Below are 17,873 nucleotides of genomic sequence, written 5' to 3'. Positions count from 1 at the left end.
CTGTACAGAAAAAAAAAAAAAAAAAAAAGAATCAGAAAGACCTGGGTTTTAACTTTGGACTAATGAGCTGTGACCTTGAGGAAGTCTTCTCCGGGCCTCAGTTTCCAAACCCATAAAATGGGGGCAACATTAGTGCCTGTGTCATTGGGTGTTACGAGGACCTCAGCAATATTGGTGTTTTACCACCTCCCTTTAGCTGGAAAGGGAAGTAGGAGTCCAGAGGGGAAAGAGGATGGGGAAGTCTGTCAGAAGGGGGAGAAGGGGCCCCAGGGGAGGGACAGTGAAGGTCCAGCAGAGCTGACCCAGGGTTGTGTGTGGGGCATCACTCTACTCAGTCCTCTCTCCCCTAGAAGGCCCAGCTCCTCTTCGGTCTTCCCCTTCTCATGTCAGTGACCCAGTGCCTGGCTGGCAGCCTTGGAGGTGTGGGCCCAGCTGGTGGTGGGAGCCCTGGAGAAGGGAGTCTGTGGCTCCCCCCTCAAACGTGTGGGGGTGCAGTGGTGGGCAGAGCGCTGTCTCTCCTCAGCGCTTGCCCCCGGTCCAGTCTCCTCTGAGGCCGCTTCCCTGGGTTCTGCCCAAACCTCCTCACAGATTCCCCTTGGCTCTCGCCTGGCTGCTCTAGCTCACATGTGCTGCTTTCGAATAAAGGAACTTGGAACCTTAGAAACTGGGTCAGGCCCAACGGACAAAGCGGGGTAGGGCCAGTGAAAGCAGTGTTGTCAGGTCTCTCAGGAGCCACAGGGCCCTCTGCTCTCCCTTCACCCTGCCTGACCCTGTGTGATCAGCAAGGCCCCTCCCGGGGTCTCTGGGTGGCCTCATGGGCTGGATCCCTCAGGCCCGGGGCACGTCAGAAGCACGGGACCTTGCCGGCCTCCACCCCACAATTCTCCCTGCTTATGAAGCCTCTTCCACCTCTTCCCCCTTTGTCTCTGGTCCTCCGTTCCCATCTCTCCCCCTTGGCTTCAGAGAGCATCTTGTGATTCCAGAATCAGGGCCAAACAATTTCCTCGTGATGGGGAAACCGCACTCCAGCCGTGGCAGCCCTAGGCTCCCCCTCCTCTTCCCTCTGGCAGTCCCCCCTCCCCAGGCTCCTCTACTGGCTCCAGCTGTGTTTTGCAGAACTCCCACTGGATAACATCTGTAATTGCCTCCAGATGCGGGCCACAAAAACACAAAGGGGCCATGAGCTCATCTTTGAGCTCCTTGCGACATGCACAGGCCCCCCACCCCCCAGAGAACCCCTGACTTTCTCGTGCCAGCTTCTCAGGGTCCCCATCCCCTCCTGTGAGGGTGGCAGGGTGGTGGTGTCCAAATCCGCTGAGACACACAGGCCGTGCCAAACAGCTGTTGGCAGGAGAGGTGTAGGAGGCCAGTCATAGGGTCAGGGTTCCTGGCTGGCAGAGAGGTGGGGTACCCCTTCTGCCAAAGCAATCACACCAACCAGCCCTGAAGAGCAGCTGGATGGAACCGCTGGTCTAGGTGGGGCCAGTGCTCTTGGAGGAAGGCTGTGGAGGGGGCCTGGGCTGGAGCCCGGGGAGGGCCGGGCTAAGGCAGGAAAGGAAGGGGAGGAAGAAAGAGGGCTGCTCCCCTTCAGCTGAGCTGACTCAGCAACTGAGCTATTCCTCCCTCCAGGCTGGTTTCGGAGGAAGGGAAGGGTGGGTGGACAGCCTGGGAACCCAGTCTGGGGCAGCAGTTTCGAAGAAACAAAGCCTTGTTATTCTTCCCTTCCAACCTGACCATCCTGCCTCTCCTGGTCAAGTGGGGTGAAACTCCTGTTTTGCCAGAGATAGGCTGCTCCTAGTAGGCCATGGGTTGCCTCTCTGTTCCTTCTGCTCCTGAGGCAGAGCCCCAGGCCTAGAAGAGGCTTAGATGCTGAGGGCTGGGGTAAAGGGCCTGCCTGAGGCTGAATGTCAAAGATCCTGGGAGTCCCTAGCAGCAAAAAGACAGGTCTGGGGAAATGGAGGGTCTGCGGCCAGATCACGTGACAGGGTAATGCAATTTAGGAAGATTTTCCGAGTGGCCTCAGCTTGACCACTTCCTCTTGCCCTTTGCAGCTCTGGACCTCTAAAGTAACCTCTTGGCTAGGTTGGGAGAGAGCAGCTGGGCTCTGTGGACCACTTCTCTGCCCCAGTGGAGTATGTCCCACTTCCCAGCTAGGCCCTGAGTCCGTGTTGTCCACCAAGAATAAACATAGTCCTTTATGAAAAATTTTAAAACCCCACCTCACAGAAAACACCAGTTACGAGTGCCTTTTCCATTCATTTCTCTTTCTGAGAGAACGCAGCCACACAAAGAATGTGAAACACCATTTATTCTTTGTGGAAAGGTTGAACAAGGTCAAAAATGTCCTTAGAGGGCACTGACCCAGCCCCGCCCTGCAGGTTCCTGGGGTCGGATGCCTCTGCCCCCCCACCCCCACCCTTCCCATGCCCCTTGTTAACAAAAAGGAACGATTTGAAGAGAATTCATATATAATAATTATAATAAAAATATACATTAAACAAAACAAAAAACCCAAACAAGACAAATTTAGCCGAACTGCCAGCACCGTTCATCCCATGCTCCCCCCACCCCCCATAACCTCCCACCCCTGACGTCCCTCTCCTCTCACTGCCCCCACAGGGTCTCACTCTCCCAAGTCCCCGGTACCATGACCACCTGTAGTGGCCAAAGGAGACTTCAAATGTGTGGACTGGGTGGGGGAGAGGAGGCAGGACACCGGCAGGATGGGCTGAGGGGCAGGGGCATCAAGAAGTGAGGGGCTAACCTGACTGAGACTCACCCAGGCACCTGCCGTCTGACTGAGGCCAGCTGAGGCTGCTGGCTGAGCGTTGCCAGCCCCTGGTCAGTCACCTCCCTAACTAGGTGGCCGCCATCATTAAGGTCCCAAGTCGCCAGTCCCTGGTTGTGTGTTGTCTCTGCTGCTTTCTCTGGGCTCCCCACCCTTCCCATACGTGTACTCTGGTTGGAGGAAGGGCACCAAAGTGGAGGAGGTGTGAGTAGGTGTGCCTCTCTCGGGCCCTTCCTGAGAGCTCCAATAAAACATGCCCTTCCCTGGGTACCACAGTCCACCTTGCCGTGTCCCTGCTGGCCTGGCCTGCCCGGCCCCTGGCCATCCACTCCCACTGCACCTCCCTGTTAGCCTTTTGGTCCTGTCTTGTCCCCTCTGACTGCTCTGTTCCTTGGTCCCTACTCCAGCTGCCTGCATTTGAGCAAGATTCTTTCTCTGTGGCCTTCAGGCTGACCCCCAGGGCTCCAGACAGTCTCTGTCCTTGGCCCCACACCACCCCGGTAGCTGCACCCCCTGGTCTCAGCTCCTCTAACCTTGACATCCCCGGCTGAAGCTAACATTTGTGGAGGTAGGGCCGTCAAGGGTTTCTACAGCCCCTTAATGGCTCAGGCTCCTTCTGGGGAAGTTCTTGGGGCCAGGCGCAGCAGAGGCAGATCTTTGCAGAGAGGACTGACTCTGAGCTTTCCTCCCAAGGTCTTAGGGTAGCTGTGCAGCCCCCACCCACTCCTACTCTCTCAGGGTCTCCCCCCACAGCAAAATTATATTCCTTTTAGCCAGAAAGAGTGGTAGGAAGCTGCCAATGGGCTGCGCCTGGGGGCTCGTGGGGCTGGAATGCCCAGAGCCTCATGAGGTCAGAGTTCAGAGGTTGAAGGTACATCAGGGGATGGAAAAGGAGCAGATGACCCCATTTGACCTTTGCCAGCGAGGTCCGAGGGTTCTGCCTTCAAGTGCAGAGCCAAGACATTCAGATGGGGCTGGACACACACCAAGCTACAGAGGCCCCCTGGGGGGGGGCCAGGGGCTGGAAGGGGCGGCCCCTGATCAGCCCCCAGGGGACCCATCTAGGGAAGAAGCAACGCCAGGGTTGAGGTTGAGAGAGGCAGTCGTGGGACAGAAAAGAAGGGAAGTGGGGGGCAGGGTAGGGAGGGGGCTCGGGACAGGTGGGAGCAGCCCACCCACCACCACCTGCTGCCACTGGCCTTCAGGGGCAAAGTCCTCGTGGTAGGAGTGGGCGGGCGGCAGTGGGGGTCAGACCTTGTCCAGCAGGGAACGCTGGCAATAGAGCAGTCGTTTAGGGGTCCCATGGCGTCTGAAGAAGAAGACGGCGAGGCCCACAGCCAGCACCAAGAGCAGCAGCAGCACGGGCAGCACCACGGCGGCCGCGCTCACTGCCCCGCCACCCTCTTCGTCCACCTCGATGATGATCACCTCTGTCTCCTCCTCAGTTCCTTCATCTGGCCGGCCCCCCGATGAGGGGCAGCCCATCCAGTCCCGCAGGGCTGACTTGGGGTAGCCTGGCTCTACCTTCAGCTTCTGGTTGTTGAATTTCCAGTATTTGTTCCCCTTGTAGAAGTAAGTGAAGACTGCAGGGGTCAGCAAGAAGGTGGCAAGGAGAACAAGGGATGGGGGCAGCATCCAGAAGACCCACAGAGAGAAGAACAGAAGGAAAATCTGTGAGTGGAGTGACCCGGTTGAGCTAATCCCCAACCCTTTCTGAACATCGGGTTCCTCAGCTGTAAAAGGGGGTAATTCTAGTGGCAGGCTGGCAGAATGGTGGTGATTAGGTATCCGATGTGCACAAAGCACTTTGCTCAGAGCCTGGCACACAGCAAGGGTTCTGCTGTTCTCATCATCACTGCTTTCTACGTGATACTGTCCATCTTTCCTCCTGTTCTTCCTTAACCCCCTGTCTTCATACCGCCCCCCCCCCCCCCCAGACACCCTCCCCCGCTTGCCGCTCACCTTCATCGCTGCCCATGAATGACCCTCTGGGAGACTCAGGGATTCCTTCCCAGACCTTGATGTTTTTGGGGTACTCGCTGTCCACTGCCCTGAGCTCTTCGTTGAAACGGTAGTACCTGGAGGAGAGGAGAGGAGGGGAAGCGGTCGGGCCCTGGGCATGTCCTTGGAGGGTAGCAGGGCCCAGGACTGAATTCACCAGCGAGCAAAGGGTGGCTATGGACAGGGTGCAGGACAGGGGTTTTGAGTAATGAGGGCCTGTGGCCGAAAGTGGCGGAAGGTGGGGGTGGATGGGAGGTCCCAGGCTGCAAGGAGCCACCAGTAGCCTTTAATGATAGTGCCTGGCAGCTGGGGTGGAGGCACGGCGCTGGGGGCAGGAGGCGCCAAATGACCAGGTCTGAAATGGTGACCCGGTCACTTCCCACTCACTCAGCACCTAATGGAGGCTGTCTGTTGCTAGGCAATAGCAGAGGCTCAGCCAGCAACGTCTCCAGGGAAACATCCCAGGGGTAAAGTGGGTCCTCCTGTAGGACTGAGAGAATCTGGTGGTGGTATCTGAGGAGAGAGGCCTTGGGTCAAGAGGATGGGGTCTCACTTGTTTCCCCGGAAGAAGTAGGTCTTTCCATTGGGCATCCAGAAGAGAGCAGCGTCAATTTTGTCAGTAGGCAGTCCTCGGCCCAGCTCCTTGATGTGCTTGGGGTAGCCAGGTTCCAGGGAAGCTTCGTCAAACACCCAGTGCTTGTCTCCTGGGGAGGAGAGAGAAGAGCACGATCAGGGTTCCACTTGGGCTCTTGCGGCTGTGGAGAAGTCGAGTGGAATCCACTCTTTCAGGGAGACTCTCCCCACACCCAGAGCACTAAGGTAGAATGCCTGGTTACCTTTGAAGAAGACAAACTTGCCATCCTTCCTCTCGTAGGCAGTGTTAATGGATGCAGGCAGGCCCCGCCAGAACTGGCCGATGGGCATGGGGTATCCATCCATCACCTGATTATTCCTCACCCTCCAGAACCAGCGCTCCTGGAAGGCGTCAAGGTGGGGACAGGGCGTTATGTCTTGTAGCTAGTCCTCTGGCTCAGTCCCCAAAGCTTCCCACTGCCTCAGCTCTAGTTCTTAGCCTTCCTGCTGCTGTTTCTACCCAGCCTGCTGGGCAAAGAGCCCCCTTGCCTCCCAAACCAGCCCACTTCTTCCTCTCACCTTGAAGACAAACATCTCCCCTCGGAGCACGGCCACGGTGTCAAAGTTCCCGTCACAGATGTTGGGCCCATAGGTGGGGTTTTTAGGCTTGTCAGGGACAGAGGGCCTGGAGGTAGTCCTGGGTTGAGGGGGCATCTTGGTGGGAAACCCTGACTCACTTCCTGGTGTAGAGAACATGAAAGGCACTTTAGACTTTGTGACAGGGGAGAGGAAAGAACAGATATATGGGCAGACGATACCATTGCAAAGGTGTGGGTGGACCTTTAGAGGAGGCTGAAGCAATCAGCTGGGGCAGGACAGAAAAGGTGGGATCAAAGGTGAGAGAGGAATAAAATATATAGAAGAAATAGGGGTGCCTGGGTGGCTCAGTAGGTTAAGCAGCTGACTTCGCTCAGGTCCTGATCTCGTGGTTTGTGAGTTCGAGCCCCGTGTCGGGCTCTGTGCTGACAGCTTGGAGCCTGGAGCCTGCTTCAGATTCTGTGTCTCCCTCTTTCTCTGTCCCTCCCCTGCTCATGCTCTGTCTGTCTTTCTCAAAACTAAATAGACACTGAAAACAATTTAAACAGGAGGGAGAAGGAGCACATGTAGGCATACATTACTCACCATACAGTTGCTGGATGCCCCGGCGGTCGTCATCAGGCAGCACGAAGTTCTCTGTGTCCATCCACTGGTAAAAGGGTGCCATGATGGCCGAGGGATCGTTGGAATGTTCAAGGCCCAGGGCGTGGCCCAGTTCGTGCACAGCCACCAGAAAGATGTCATTCCCTGGAGGGATGGGGATGATTATGAGGGCAGCCTGGGCCCCTTCCCTCAGACTCTCTGCTTTCCCACCAGAGGCTTCATTTTGATACCCGAGGCTGGGCCTGTTATGTTTTCCACCCAAAAAGCCACCAAGCCAGTCAGCGATCTGTTCTGGTTGGAGGTGAGAGAGTGCTCTGGGGCCAGATACCAATACCAGGAAGATGTGTATTAAGGGGAGCTGAGGTCCTATCTGGGCCCCAGTTTCTCCCAGGAGTTGGAGGTGCCATTTGCCTAGAAAAGTGGGAAGTCTTTGACTGGGAAGTCAATGATTGGGTGAGAGAAGGGACCAGATGTAAATAGCTCAAAATAAGATCCCTGCTTTCACTGGAAGTCAGACTAGGAGATGTTTGTAGCCCAGAGACTGTGGGGTTTGAGGTTTTGGGAGGAGGCAGGAGACCCCCCATGAAAACAATCACTGACTCTCCCCAGAATAAATGAGTCCCAGGGCTACCTCGCTCACCATTCAGATCCTCATTCCTGACAGTCCAGGGCTCGGCAGAGTCAAAGTGGGTGTCCCCTCCAATGTTGGGGCCTGGGAAATAAGCATGTGCCAGGAAGCCACCTTCGCCATCGAAAGGTGTGCTGTCACCATGGAAGCCCTCAGCGAAGAAGATCATGATGTCGGCCTGCTTCTCATGGCCCTCTCGGATATAGGCATAGGGTACCTCTCGAAAACGGAGTGGTGTGGCACTCTCCCACACGCGGAATGCCTTGCGAATGGCCTCGAATGTGGCATGCTCTCCCACCTTGGGGGTGTAATTCTGGATGCTGAGGTCCAGCCGCACGGGGAGAGGATGGGAGTGTGTTAGGATAACAAAGGATAAAATTCTCCCTCCTTGCACTTTCCCAGGTTTGCCTGAACCGCCCAGCCACCTCTGCTGACCTGGCTCTTCCTGCTGCCTCACGATGCTTCAGCCCCAAGAACTGAGGGCTCAAGGGACCCACAGGCTTTGGTTTTCTGGCCCTGGGATGTACCCCCGCCCCCCAGGCTGCACCATTCTCCAGGATTAAAGCCCCTTTCCTCCCCACTCCCGAGGACGCTTCACAGGAACAGAGGTGAGTAGGACAGGAGTCCTCACAGTCTGTAAGTACAGTTGACAGGAAGGGCAACTCTGAAGGGAGAAAGGCAACTTGCCTGTTGGACTCACCAAAAAGTGATCTCATTATGCTGCCATTTGAGGCCCTGGATGGCATAGCGTTTCCTTCGAACATTGGCCTTGATCTCCGCTCCAAACTTATCGGGAACACCACAGCGGGGGCGCCTCATGGCCCTGGGGTGTGAGATTGTAGTCAGGATAGTGTATGAAAGAGAAAGGTCTTCAGAGTGGGGGAGTGTCTGGCCTCAGGGTCAGTGTGGGAAAGGGCCAAGGTTATGAGGTCAGGGTGGATAAGAGAGGGTCTAAAAAAAAAAAAAAAGTGGGAGTATAGGGTGGGCGGAGGCAGGGTCGGGTGGGGATGGGAGGGAGACTGTAGGGCATGGGAGAGGAGAAGGGATGCAAGGGCCATAGACCAGGGGAGAGAAGGAGCACATGTAGGCATATGTTACTCAGGGTCAGCGTGCGGGGTTGAGGTAGGGGGCAGGAGTCAGGTAGCAACCTCTCTGTGCTCTGTGGGTGCTGGGGAGAATTCCTGCCGGGGCCTAGCACTTACTTCATGGTGTCTGCATCAGCCTTGCCCGTCACTTGCAGACCGTAGAACCTCTGCATGGCAGCGATAGCAGCTGAGAGGGACTGGGGTGAGCGCTGTGTGTGTGTTCGCAGATCCCCCGGGGGCAGGTAGCCATACTGCTGCAGCCAGGCCTGTAGGGAAAGAAACGTGGCTTAGAGCATCCCCACTTGGCCCAAGGGGAGACTCTACCCCCTCACGGTGTCTGGCATGCACCCTTGGCTTAGGAGGAAAGGGCAACGAGCTCCCAGCCTGGCTCTGGCAGTGGGGCTGGAGGAATTCCCAGGCTGGACCTGAACTCTGGCCCAGGCCCCAGTAGGACTTGCCTTCTTGGGGCTGTGGGCTCAAACAGGGTAGGGAGCCACAGCTCTGGACTTTGGCTGTGAACTCTCTTGAGAATGGGAACCCAGATGGCTCGTCTTCTCAGAGCTGAGATTCCTCCAGCACTTTCCTCCTCCGTGTCAGTGTTCTTGTAAATATAGCATGTCCTACCTGATGGGTTGTGCCCCTGATGGGTGGAGGTGGGGAGGCTGAGGGGGCTCTATTTTGGTCCTGGCATGAGACCCTCTTGGGACAGGGATGCCATGCTTCCAGGACCCTCACAGCTGAGATCTTTTTGGAAAGGTGAGCAGAAAAGGAGCTAGGGCTGAGGCTGGCTGCTGAGAGGGGGAAGCCGGGACGTTTGGAGGTGTTGGGGGTGTGATCCAGCCACTGAGCCAGGATCCTGCCACTGTTCCCATCAGAGCATCTGACCTAGGGCATGGGACCTAAAGGTCCTTATTTAAGGTTCTCAGTACGGGCAGTGGGAGATGGGGGAGGTGGTAGAGACTCGGTGACTGTATTTTACTTAAGGTATGTTGTGAATTGTTCATAATATAAAGGCTGGCATGCTGCCTTAAAATAAAGTTAGGTTTTTGGTGTTTGACTGAAACGTATGCAAACTACAAAGCCCTGCTGACGGGGGTGGGGGTGGGGTGGGGGTGGGGGGGGGTGGAAAGTCAGCCTTTATTGTAAGAACAATGGAGTATTTTCCTAAAGCCTGAAAAGTAAAATAAGCCAAGGTGTATATGGAATATGAAAATGCTGGGATTCTCTAGGGGAGATACTACTCTGGTCCCAGTTCCAGCTTTGCCTTCTTAAGGAGTCCAGAGGGGGCCTGCACATTGCCTGGGATGGAATCTGGGAGTGCAGAGGGGTGGAGGCTGCTGTTGGGCACCACATCCCTTATCCCAGGTTGTCAGGATGGATCTTCATGTGGCCCTTCACCTCTGGGCCCAGCCCGGGAAGTGGAGCAGTGCTCCTGCATTGGGGCTGGGGGTGATTCAGGAGCAGCTGACTGGAGACATGTGCCCGCAGGGGCAAGAATTGCAACAGGGTTCTGGGAAGTGATCCCCCAAGGCTGATGGGAGTTAGGGCCCAAGATGTAAACAACCCAGCCTTTCCCCAGCCAACAGGCCTGGCCTGAATAACCTTAGCACCACCCGGCTCTGAGAGCCCCTCCTCAGGGGTAGAGGAGGGAGCAAAGTTTAACCTCTGCTCTACCACAGGGGAGCAGAGCAGGGTGCTCCAGAACCCGGCTACTCTCCCCACAAGCTGTAGGCTTGCTTGCCCTGACCTGCGCTGGCTGATGCCACAGCTAGTGCCCGTGGGAGGTTGCAATGGCCTGTGCCCAAGTATGCAGGAAACTCCCTTTGCCCTTGGCCTCACCTGTAGGGTACACACACCCCAGGCTTATGACCCCGGGTGGGGGAGCCACTTCTTCAGCTTTGGAGAAGCTTGGGAGTGGCCTACTCCTGGAGCTGGCAGTCAGGAGGACTGAAGTCAGGCCCCCTCAACCCTCAGGGAGCAAAGCTGAGGGGAATTCTGCTAGGGCAGAATGACAGAATAGAGGGTGGCAGAGAGGTGGAGAGAATCCACATCTAGGAGCGGTGGGATCAATCCCTCTCCCCTGTGAGTCTTTCAAGAAAGTAGGCAGGTCTAAATATTCACACCCACAAAGTCCCCCCCCCCCCCAACCATGCGCAAGAGAGAAAAATGGAGACTTAGGCAAGAAAGGGACTTCCCTGGAGTCAAAGAGAGCTGCAAAGCCTGGAAAGGAAGTGCCCCCATCCCTCTCCTCCCAGGCCTAGGCTCTGAGCAAAGCAAGAACCACAGAGAAGACTAGGAGGTGAGGTTGGAACCACAGAAGAGAGGACTCTTGTGTCTGCGGCTGGGTGGGGGAAGGGCCAAGTGCCAGACAGGCCACAAGGAGGAGAGGGCTGTCCTGGAGCTGGTGCAGGACTCTGGAGGCCTGGTGGGAGGGACCCGGCTGGCTGAGGCCTCGCCACCCGAGCTCGCCCTCTAGATTGGCCTGGAGAGGGAGCAACTACGTTAGGTCAAAAAACTCAGTTGGCTGGCTTTGTCTCGAAAACTGAGTGGTCTGAGTATTCCCCTAGGGGAAAACTCAACAGAACCCCTCCCACCTCTGGCCTAGGAGTCCTGCAGAAGGTGGGTAGGTGGGTGGGTGGATGAGGGGAACTCTGGCTCTCAGGAAGGCCCTGGATCAGAGCCTCTGGGCCTGTTCCTCCCTCCGTGGCCCAGAAGCAAATGGTGGTTCTGGCACTGGGACTGCCCATGACCCACTTAAAACAGAGCCAGGGCTGCTGCCCCTCCCCTAGGGGGGCCTAGTGGGGCAGGGGAGGGAAGGCAGGACAGGCAAAGTTGGCAGGGGACAGCCCCTAGATGTCCAGACTCCTTTTGTTAGGGGCTCTCCTTGCAGACCTCTGATGAAGACTCCAGGCCTGGAGAGAGGATGCCTCCTCCAGCAGGACCCTGTCAGGCTGGGCCCCACAGCAGATTCGCACTCTCCTTGGCCACCCTCTCCCCAGGGCCACGCTTTTCTTTTTAGCCTCGGATCCCTTCGGGACAGAGAGAGTGTGTTCTTTCTGGATATGTTTCCTCCAGGGGTGGGTCCAGGGCCAGGACCAGGAGGGAGGAAGCCAAGTCCAGATCCCCTCCCCCTTCTGGGGCCCTTCCCGGCCCCTCCCGACCGCACCCAGGCCCTGCCGGGCTGAGTGGGTTGGGATGGCCCAAAATAAGAAGCTGATCAAATTCGTCTCCCACCTTCACCCCAAAATGAGAGAGAGAGAGAAAGAAAGAGGAAAAACCTCCCCAGACAACTCCCACGCGGCTTCCTCCCGGGCCGGTGGGCCAGAGTCTGGGAAAGAGTTGGGGGGGGGGGGCGTCGCCGGAGGCGGTAGAGACCCTGCGGGGTGCCCTGGGCCTGGCCCTCTCACCCTACTCCCCGGTGCGTTGCCCTCAGTCTCCCTGCAATTAACACAGAAAAGCAATTAACAAAAGCAACAAAAAGAGCCTAAAGGCCTCGCTGGAGGCGGGTGGTGTGAGTGGGGGTAGAGGCAGGAGGCGGCTGCTCGGCCGGCCGAGCCCCTGGCTCACAAGGAGAGCTTTGTGTGTACGGAAACGCGGCCAGGGCGCCAGCTCCGCGACCCTCGACGCCAGGGCTCCGGGCCGGGGACACAGAGGGGTCCGCTCAGGGAGGCGGGGTGGGTCGGGGGCCGGGGCCGCCAGGCCGTCCAGCCCTGACCCCAACTGGCGGCGCCTGCATCCACGGAGGGCCGGGACCGCCCGGGAGGCGCTCAGCGTGGGGGGCCCGGAGCCGCGGCGCCGTCCACTCGAGCCTCCCTGGCAGCCCCAGCGCCGGCGGGCGCGGGCGGGAGAGCGCTGGAGGGTTGGAAAGTTGAAGAAACAACGATCTCGCGCACATGACAAGGAACCAGGGCAGCGCTGGGTCTGAACCGAGTTCAAGTATTTACCAGGCTCCCTCCTGGTTCCGGAGCTGAACTCACAGCCCGGCAGAACCGGGAGGGTTGGGGTGGGCCCCGCTGTAAAGCTCTTCCCAGGAAAGGGCTGGGGAAGAAAGTTGGCGGCGGGTCGGGGGTTGGTTGGGGGGAAGCAGAAGTTGGATCGACTTGGAAGTTTGGAGATGAGCAGGGAAAGGAAGGGAGGGGGTTCCTGCGGGTCGGAGGGCCAGAGACCTCCGGCGCCCTGCTCTCCGAGCGGGGGAGACCTGGGAGACCCCCGGCTCGCCTCCCCGGCGGGCGCGACTCCCGGCAGGACTGGAGGAGCTCACTTACTTCGGGGCTGAAGCTGCTTTGGGCCGAGCTGAGGGAGGCGAGCGCGGTGGCGAGCGTGAGCAGGGGGAGTAGCAGACCGCCGGCGGGCCGTGGGGCAGGAGACATGGTCCGCGACTGTCCCGGCCGCCAGCCGTGCGGGCTCCGCGGTAGGGCCCAAGCCCTGGGGTCGTGCCGCCACTCCCTTAGGGCGCCTTTGTCTTCGGTGGGCGCTGAGTTTGGATTCCTAGGCCGTTGTCCGCTTGGAGATGAGGGGATGGCTCTTGAAAGCGCCTGTTTGCTCGTCCCCTCTTTTCTGTTTTTTGATCTTTCTTCTGCTTAGTCTGCGAACTGGATCCGCGAGCCCTCTCTCACTCTCTCCTCTGGTCCCTCCCTTCTCCCACAGCCTCTCCGCCCCCGCCCCAATGCCCTCCTTTCCCGGTGCGGACGTGGTTGTTTCAGCCTGAATCCAATTACAGCCAAGAGCCGGGTAAAAAAAACCCCTAAGTTGCCTTTCTGTGGTGGAGGCTGCCATCTGCAGGGGTTGAGGCCACAGCTAAGGACGGGGGTCTGGGGGGGGGGGGGAACCCAGCGGACGGGATGTGGGAGACTTTCTCCCCCTAAGCATATTTTGGGTGGCTTGAGTCCTCTGGTATTCAGCATTTGTCTCACCTCAGAGTGGGAAGTACTGGGAAGCCCAGTGGTTGGCGCAAACGAGTTCAGAGTCTAGGATGACGGTGGTGAAGGTCTTCCATGTCCACCACACCTGGGTTGGGGGTTTGTCCGCTGAGACCTGTGGCTCAACCAAATTGAAACTTTTGCCCCTGGATCTTGACAACCACCTCCATCCCTCTCCTGCTGCAAACATGCAACGGTAATACAATCCACCCACCCACCAACAAATTGCACAACCACATTGGGTCTGGGGGTTCTTATGGAAAGACAAATGCACTCCCTTAATTATCATCATTTGCAATCTGGCTGCTCCTTAAATTAGAGCAGGCTGGGGAGGAAAGAGGTACAAGGCCATGGAATGTGGGGAAAGGCAAATCAAATTTAGGGAAACTGTTAGACCAGAGAGATTGGGAATTAGGACTTTGGGGTTTAGCTCCCCCTCTACACTGGAAAAAGGCAGTTCCCTGAAGACTAAAGTCTTCAGGGACTGACTAAACTGATAACAAAATGTGGAGGGATGCGGGAGAAGGGGAGGGCACGCTGAAGCGGATAGTGGGGGAGAGAGACAGATAAGAGGTTGAGTTAGATCTGGAAAAGCAGCACAACAGAAGCAGGAAAAGTGTGGGAGACAGAAAACTCGACCATCAGCGAAATCTAAGATCCCAGAATTGCATTGGTCAGCGAGAGAGGAAGGAGGTTGTGGGGGGAAGAAGGGAGGGAAAGAAAGCAAGGAATAAAGGAGGCTGGACAGAAATTAGGTCAGGTAGGAAGCTCCAGAAATTCTAGAGATCCAGGAACAAGTTTGTGGCAGGATAACGGAAGAAAAGCCCAGTGCTCTGTATTGTAACTGGAGCAAAGGTCCTTTTCCCCCAGAATCCGTGATCAATTAAATGAAAGCTTTCCCTGGGTCCCAGACAGCTAACAGGTTTGTGGGAGATATATGATGGGTATTAGATACCTATGCCATGGTGACTGTTTGGGGGCTGAGCACCTACCTCCAGGGCTCCCCTACACAAAGTGCGGTTGGGAGGTACAGGCCTCTCTCTAACCAACCTCTGGAACTTCGCCAGAACCAAAGAAACCTCAGAATCCAACTCTTTAGCAGAACATGCGACACCGAAGTCTGGTTCTTCCCATGTCAGTGTTCCCAGTGGGGGTATCCTCTTGGGCCATGTATCTGAAGCTTAGGAAAACTGACACCAGTTGCTTGCCAAGAAATGGACCTCAGCCGGAAAACCTTTTTCATCAAAACATTTATTAAATGAGTAACTGCACACAGCCTGAGCTGTGTATGGGCTGTCAAAGGCTTGAGTGCCTAGCTAACACCAGGAAAACTGCTGCCCCTTTTTCATAGCAGTTCGCAGAGCAGCTACTGTTCATAGTTGGGCCAGTCCTATGGCTCGTGAAGGAGGGAAGCATCCCAGAGCAAGGTTCCACTGAACTGGAACGGAACCAGTGATGAGGGCACTAAGCCAACTCTTCCAGGCAGTGATCTTACAGGCTGTTCTTTCTGGTGTCCAAGCTCTTGTGCCGGGAAGACAGATGGGGAACGTGAAGGCTCTCTTCTGACTGGGATGAGGCATGTAGGTGATAGAGAAGAAAGCCAGAGAGAGGCTGGGAAAGGGAGACAAGTATTGCTTTTTATTGACTTGGTAGTGGGTTCTGCAGTAGAGCCCCTTTGGGTTTAAGAGCGTTTTTCTGTTTCCTTTCTTCTTCCTGCAACTTCTGCTGCCTGAGCTGCCATGCCTGTAAGCCAGCATCCATTTCCTGTGACAGCAGTACAACTCGTCTCTGAAACAGACAGGAAAACAGGGTGGATAACATCTGGGGCTTGGGCTCTGCACATATATCCTTTCACTCACAGATCAAAGGCAAAAGTTTCGGCTGGAAAATGACACTGTTGAGTGGGGAGGGGGACCAGGTCCTGGGTTGGGAAGTAGGAAGGAGAATGTGTAGCAGAATGTCTACCACTGGTTCCCACCCTCGGAGTGCTCACTCCATTCCCCCCTCCTCAAAGCACTGTAAAAACCTTGAGCTGTTAAAACCTCGGTATAGGGGGTACGAGTTAGCTTATGTGTCAGTACAGCTCAAAACAAATTAAAATGTAAAGTTTTTTCCCTCCCAGTAGTTGCCCTGGCTTGGGCTCTAGCCACTCACTGCAAACTTCTCCCTTTGGGCTTTTCTTTGAAGCTGGCCTTTCATTGGAGGCGCAGGGCGGCCATCTGCAGAAAAAAAGACAAGTATTAGAGATGGCTGACAGCACCTTGTGAAGGCACTGTGACAGGGACAAGGGAAGAACCAGTCTCTAGTTCCTCTCTTCCACTTTCACACCCGTGATGGCTTAGTTCTCCAAAACCCATCCCTCAGTGTCAAGGGTAAGATATGCCAAGAATAAGCTCTGAGGCACACTCCTACTCGATTTCACTTACCCCTCATTGTCCTGGAATTCAAGGTCCTTTGAAGTGCTGAATCTCATTTTAGCTTTAGAAACCCCCCACTCAAGCAATCTGATCACCGTTCCACTCTCCATGAATCTTTGCTGAATCCCATCTCACTCCATAATGAAATACCTTCTTTTCCTTTCCTTTCAGCCCAGTTCTCATCCTTAGCGCCCCCCCCCCCAAGCCCTATCTGTCCCAGAAACCATTCTTTAACCTTTTCAACTCTGTCAAATCTCTTTATGAAAGAAGTGCATATTGGTTATTTATTATTCATCTATTTGCCTTGGGACATTTATTGTACTATTGCTTTTTTTGTTTGTTTGTTGTTGTTGTGTTTTGTTTTGGCCTTATGTGGCACTTCAGATCCTCTTGGAAAGGGGTAGAGCACTGAACTATTATTAATTTTTAAAGATGTCATGCCGTTTTCCCAGCCAGACTTTCATGGATTGCATCCCTAGATTTCACTGTAGTGCAGGGTAGGCACACAACCACATAATCAAAATTCTATAAATATCTGCTGACTTGGTGAAAAGATGCAATATCTGACCTGAAGTAGTTAATAATGGAGCTGAAGAAAAAGGACACTTACTTTCTACAGAGTAAGAAGCAAACAGTGAAAAGTCTGCCCAAAAGTTTTGTGGAAACTGAGAGATACAATTAAGTAACATGTCCAAGACTACAAGTTAGCAAGTAAAGAACCTGAATTAAGACTCAATTCCAGAGTCTTTCCAATATTCCATACTACTTCTGGGAGGTGCTAGGCTTCCTACAGTAAATAACGAGCAGAAAAACCTTCACCATCCTCTTCAGGATCATACTCCTATAGAATCCAATAGGGTATCAGTATTCAGGTCTCTGTGCTGTTGAACGGTGCCTGGCTCCTGCTCAGTTCTAGTCCTAGCTTTGCTATTACCTAGCTGTTTGATCACGGGAACTCTGAGGCCTCAGTTTTCCCACCTGTAAACTGAAGTCCCATATAGGGAATGGGGAATGGCTTCAACTTTTCTAACATCCCTCCCTTCTAGGTTTAATATCTATTTTTTCCTTCTTTCTTTCCTTTTCCTTCCTTCCTTCCTTCCTTTTTTTTCAAGGGAAGAAATTTTTCTGAAGGGAGCCCGCCATCCTCAGTCTTCACCCTTCTACCCCTCTCTTCTGAGATGTTCATTTAGGCAGCCTTTCAAAGAGTTCTCCCTGCATCTGGTAGCAAATTCTCAACAATGTACTCACCACGTAGAATGGTGGGTCTTTCTACCTTTTTAAAAATCGTCGCCCCTGAGAAGCGTAAAGATCTTGTCACTCCCTCCCCCGGGGCGCCCCAAGTTAGAATTATCTTCTCACCCCACAAGATCCTGTCTAGCTGCACTTTCTATAGGCATAATTTAAAATACAAAGTACTCAGGCTGCTTTTCCCCAACTCCAAATATAAAGTTCAATACTATGTTCACTCACACACATCCCCGCCTTAACCTACCCTTGTCCCTCCCACCCTCAGTCCAGGGACGTTCCATCTCGGCGAAACTCTCTTAGGGACAGTTAACTGTCAGATCAGCGCTCACCCGCGTAAGACCAGTCTGGGAGCTCCGTAAGGGGCCCGTAGCCAGAGGGGTTAGCAGCCAGGCCCTGCCTGGGTGGAGAAAAACATTCCGGTGAGGATTCAGCCCACCTTCTGGCACCCCAGGACCCCCTTAAACCAGTAACTCACTGGAGTCGCCACTGACTGCCCGCCCGAGCCGCCACGCTACTGTGCAGCTTCCGGACACCTGCTGGGAAAACAGGGCAGAGTTGGGAGAGACGCCGTGCACTCGACTCAGGGGTCCTAGCCCTGCCCCCGCGGGCCCCTGAGCCCACCGACTCCACACCCACTTACTCAAAAGCAGGGTACCTAAAGCAGCCATGCTGAAGTCGCGGAGCCGGAAGTGGGCGTGACCCCGGTGTCACGCGCTACGCCGCATGGGAAGTCGGAAGCCGCCATCTTGAATCTGGTTCTCAATCACGGGCCCCGCCATCTTGGGCCATTGTACGGAAGAGCGGGAGAAAACTGCGGCCCTAGTATTTAGGCGACAGTGGTTGGTCTGTGTATGAATCGTCAGTACTGGTTACATCCTCAGTGGAAGTCGTGTCCTAGACTGAATCGTTCTGAGCAGCTCCAGCGATCTCTGCGCAGCGGTGTCTAGTCCTTTGAAATTTATGTCATTATCTTAGAGGAGTTCCCTTATTCTGTCTTCTGCATCACTGTAACAT

At 55.3% G+C, this 17,873-nt stretch overlaps 2 protein-coding genes across 10 annotated transcripts; both read right to left on the bottom strand.

The window, feature by feature from the left end:
• Window positions 1-2,290: 2,290 nt before the first annotated feature.
• On the bottom strand, window positions 2,291-12,935 carry MMP14 (matrix metallopeptidase 14). The gene is made up of 10 exons (XM_060619187.3): window positions 12,541-12,935; window positions 8,393-8,541; window positions 7,891-8,013; window positions 7,203-7,510; window positions 6,545-6,706; window positions 5,942-6,102; window positions 5,626-5,764; window positions 5,343-5,493; window positions 4,751-4,866; window positions 2,291-4,371 (listed from the first exon to the last, which is right to left on the bottom strand). The coding sequence occupies exons 1-10, from the start codon at window positions 12,643-12,645 to the stop codon at window positions 4,037-4,039; spliced, it is 1,749 nt and encodes a 582-aa protein (XP_060475170.3). The 5' UTR covers window positions 12,646-12,935; the 3' UTR covers window positions 2,291-4,036.
• Window positions 12,936-14,427: 1,492 nt separating this feature from the next.
• Window positions 14,428-17,873, bottom strand: MRPL52 (mitochondrial ribosomal protein L52). 9 transcript variants are annotated; one of them, XM_060619193.3, is made up of 5 exons: window positions 17,500-17,598; window positions 17,335-17,395; window positions 17,189-17,256; window positions 15,349-15,413; window positions 14,428-14,982 (listed from the first exon to the last, which is right to left on the bottom strand). In XM_060619193.3, the coding sequence occupies exons 1-5, from the start codon at window positions 17,525-17,527 to the stop codon at window positions 14,833-14,835; spliced, it is 372 nt and encodes a 123-aa protein (XP_060475176.1). In that variant the 5' UTR covers window positions 17,528-17,598; the 3' UTR covers window positions 14,428-14,832. The 9 variants fall into 9 exon arrangements, with proteins under 9 accessions (XP_060475176.1, XP_060475182.1, XP_060475177.1 ...); XM_060619199.3 differs by having other exon boundaries at window positions 15,342-15,413; window positions 17,335-17,392; window positions 17,500-17,554; XM_060619194.3 differs by having other exon boundaries at window positions 17,335-17,392; window positions 17,500-17,554.

This window comes from Panthera onca, chromosome B3 (genome assembly GCF_046562875.1).
Source record: "Panthera onca isolate mPanOnc1 chromosome B3, mPanOnc1 haplotype 2, whole genome shotgun sequence".
NCBI lineage: Eukaryota > Metazoa > Chordata > Mammalia > Carnivora > Felidae > Panthera > Panthera onca.
Note: the sequence above shows the minus strand (reverse complement) of the source record. Positions and strands in the feature narration are given on the sequence as shown.

Coding starts and splice junctions, on each gene's coding strand:
- MMP14 (XM_060619187.3), bottom strand. CDS start 12,645: ATGTCTCCTGCCCCACGGCCCGCCGGCGGTCTGCTACTCCCCCTGCTC. Junction 8,542..12,540: donor AAAGCAGCTTCAGCCCCGAA/GTAAGTGAGCTC, acceptor CTTTCCCTACAG/GCCTGGCTGCAGCAGTATGG. Junction 6,103..6,544: donor GGGCATCCAGCAACTGTATG/GTGAGTAATGTA, acceptor TCTCTACACCAG/GAAGTGAGTCAGGGTTTCCC.
- MRPL52 (XM_060619193.3), bottom strand. CDS start 17,527: ATGGCTGCTTTAGGTACCCTGCTTTTGA. Junction 15,414..17,188: donor CCCAGACTGGTCTTACGCGG/GTGAGCGCTGAT, acceptor TTTTTTCTGCAG/ATGGCCGCCCTGCGCCTCCA. Junction 14,983..15,348: donor CCCAAAGGGAGAAGTTTGCA/GTGAGTGGCTAG, acceptor TGTCTGTTTCAG/AGACGAGTTGTACTGCTGTC.